Source organism: Monopterus albus, unplaced genomic scaffold (genome assembly GCF_001952655.1).
Source record: "Monopterus albus unplaced genomic scaffold, M_albus_1.0 scaffold253.1, whole genome shotgun sequence".
NCBI classification, from domain to species: Eukaryota; Metazoa; Chordata; class Actinopteri; order Synbranchiformes; family Synbranchidae; genus Monopterus; species Monopterus albus.
The window spans coordinates 1,190,221-1,192,418 of NW_018128133.1; the positions used below are offsets into that span (position 1 = coordinate 1,190,221).

The 2,198-nt window shown below is 43.2% G+C and overlaps 1 protein-coding gene across 1 annotated transcript in view; it reads right to left on the bottom strand.

Moving 5' to 3' along the window:
• The window catches only part of rapgef1b (Rap guanine nucleotide exchange factor (GEF) 1b), a 38,857-nt gene extending 37,102 nt beyond the window's left edge, over nucleotides 1-1,755 (bottom strand). Inside the window, exon 1 of the mRNA XM_020621078.1 lies at nucleotides 1,433-1,755. Within this exon, the coding sequence (XP_020476734.1) occupies nucleotides 1,433-1,460 (28 nt within the window). The 5' untranslated portion in view covers nucleotides 1,461-1,755. The remainder of the gene's footprint in view (nucleotides 1-1,432) is intronic.
• Between the last annotated feature and the right edge of the window lie 443 nt (nucleotides 1,756-2,198).

Below are 2,198 nucleotides of genomic sequence, written 5' to 3' on the forward strand. Positions count from 1 at the left end.
TGCTGCCATGAGTCCTCAGCCTGGCCACCTCCTCATTTCACTAGCAGGCAGCATAGCATGTCCTCTGGGGGAATATTTAGCATCAGTGTGTATATGTGGAAGAGAGAAGAGACAGCATGTGACAAACAAGTGACATAAACACAACTTGTTAGCCTGGTGAAGCAGATCCACATGACAGGATGGATTCCAGAAAAAAAGTGATGGATTGAGCCAGTGAAGACTATTATCCAGATACACTTGCTGCCTTCATTTGCCGCTTAACCATCATCTACAAAACTCCACTGCCTGAGTTTTCTTTTAGCTGTGACCATATGCAGTCATCTGTCTGCAAGTCACGAAAGCAATCGGAAACTTTTACGTCTATGAAGAATGACTGAGCTAGCGGTGGATGACACTCCCTCCCAGTCTGTTACTGGGAGCCGTGTGTTCTGGTGTGTGTGTGTGTGTGTCCATTTATTGCAGGCACCACCGGACAGAGAGACAGCTGGTGAAACGGGATGCATGTGTAGCTGTCTGGAATAAAGTTTCTTTCCAAAGGCAAAACTCCGTGTCCCCTCATAGTCAGTGCATCATTCGTCTTCAAAGCTGCACACCGCTGCTACACACACACACAGTAAGGGTCAAGGCAAAGAAGAATGCCACGTGCACAATGTTGAATCAACACAACACAAACACACAACACCGTCAGGGGCGTGAACGCATTACAACTCCAGTGTAGTAGGCAACAGCACAGCTAGTGTTAGCTAGTTAGTAAAAAGCTAACCGTTAGCTGGTGCTAGCAAATGGCACAAACCCATCTTAAATGTTAGCTATGTCCCACTATGAAGCTGAAAAAGAAAACCCAGCATCATATCTTCATTTATTTATCCGTGTTTAAAACGTTTCTTTCCGGGCGAAAAGCCGAGATTTGTTTTTGAATGTTAGTGATGCTTTCAAATAATCAAACCATGGTTTATTTACGCTGAGTGAACGGTAAAAAGCCGGTGAAGTGCCAAGTAAGCTATAAAATGACAGCACATTTAAACTGTATTTTCTAGGTTAGCTGGCCCACGACGTCCACCTCGCTAAACTGCTTGAGTGGGAACAATATTAATCATTTACTGCCCAGTTACCCAGCTATCTTTAGTCAGCATGAACTTGAAACGGCACAGAAAAGCCATTTGCTTCAAGCGAGTAACATTCACGTTAGCTAAAGCCAGCTAGCTGATACGGTGACGCTTTATTTTAAACGGATAGCCGAGAAAAGAACAATCCATAAGGCCCATTAAAACCACCATTTAGAATGAACACATTGGTTATCTAGCACCCCATTTAGCGTTAATATCGGACCATACACCCCGCATTTGACCGTTCCTTTCCCCGTGTGAGGAATACCGTTATACAGTATCCCGAGGTGAAGCTGTGTAGTTGAATGTAGCCGGGCAGGACTTACCTTGCTTGCTCTCTATTTTTCCCGACATTTTCGTAGCCAGCAGCTGTGATCCCACTCGCAGTTCACCAGAACGCTAGCTACAGACGAACCTCGCCGTGTGCCTCCTCCGATTATTCCCTCATTTTCGATATACTCTTGTGTCCATGAGATGATTCCGCCAGGGTTAGTATCATATATTTATAGGCCACACACATTGGTACGGTCAAAAACTACCTCGGTCCGTCTCCGGGTGATTTTCACTGGATATATACACACACACATCACACGCACGTTCATGTACCTAGATTCTGAAGGGCTCATCCAGTATAACAGCGCCCTCTTGTGTGAGGAATTAGTCATATCAATCTGTCAACAAGGGGATGGGCGTGTTTCCACCAAGTCAGTTTTAACAACCCAGCGTTTGTCTGTTTGCAGCAGTGGTGGAAGAAATGCTCTAATTAAATACTTAGGTAAATGTAGCAATACCACGGTGTATAGGTTGGCTGCTGTTACTTGGGAACGTGTTACTTAGGTAAAGGCAAAAAAGCATTATCAGCTAAATATACTTCTGGTACCAAAAGATTGATGCAGAATGACTCATTTTTATTTATGTTATGTATGTTCCCGGATTATAAGTATTGATGCATTAAGTGTTCATCACTTCAGTGTTGCAGTTGGTAAAGATTAGAGTCTTATCTAAACCTACAATAACGTGATCATTTATTTATTGAATATACTTTGTATTATTAATCTAAATCTGCAAAGTAACCCAGTCACTAACTGTCAG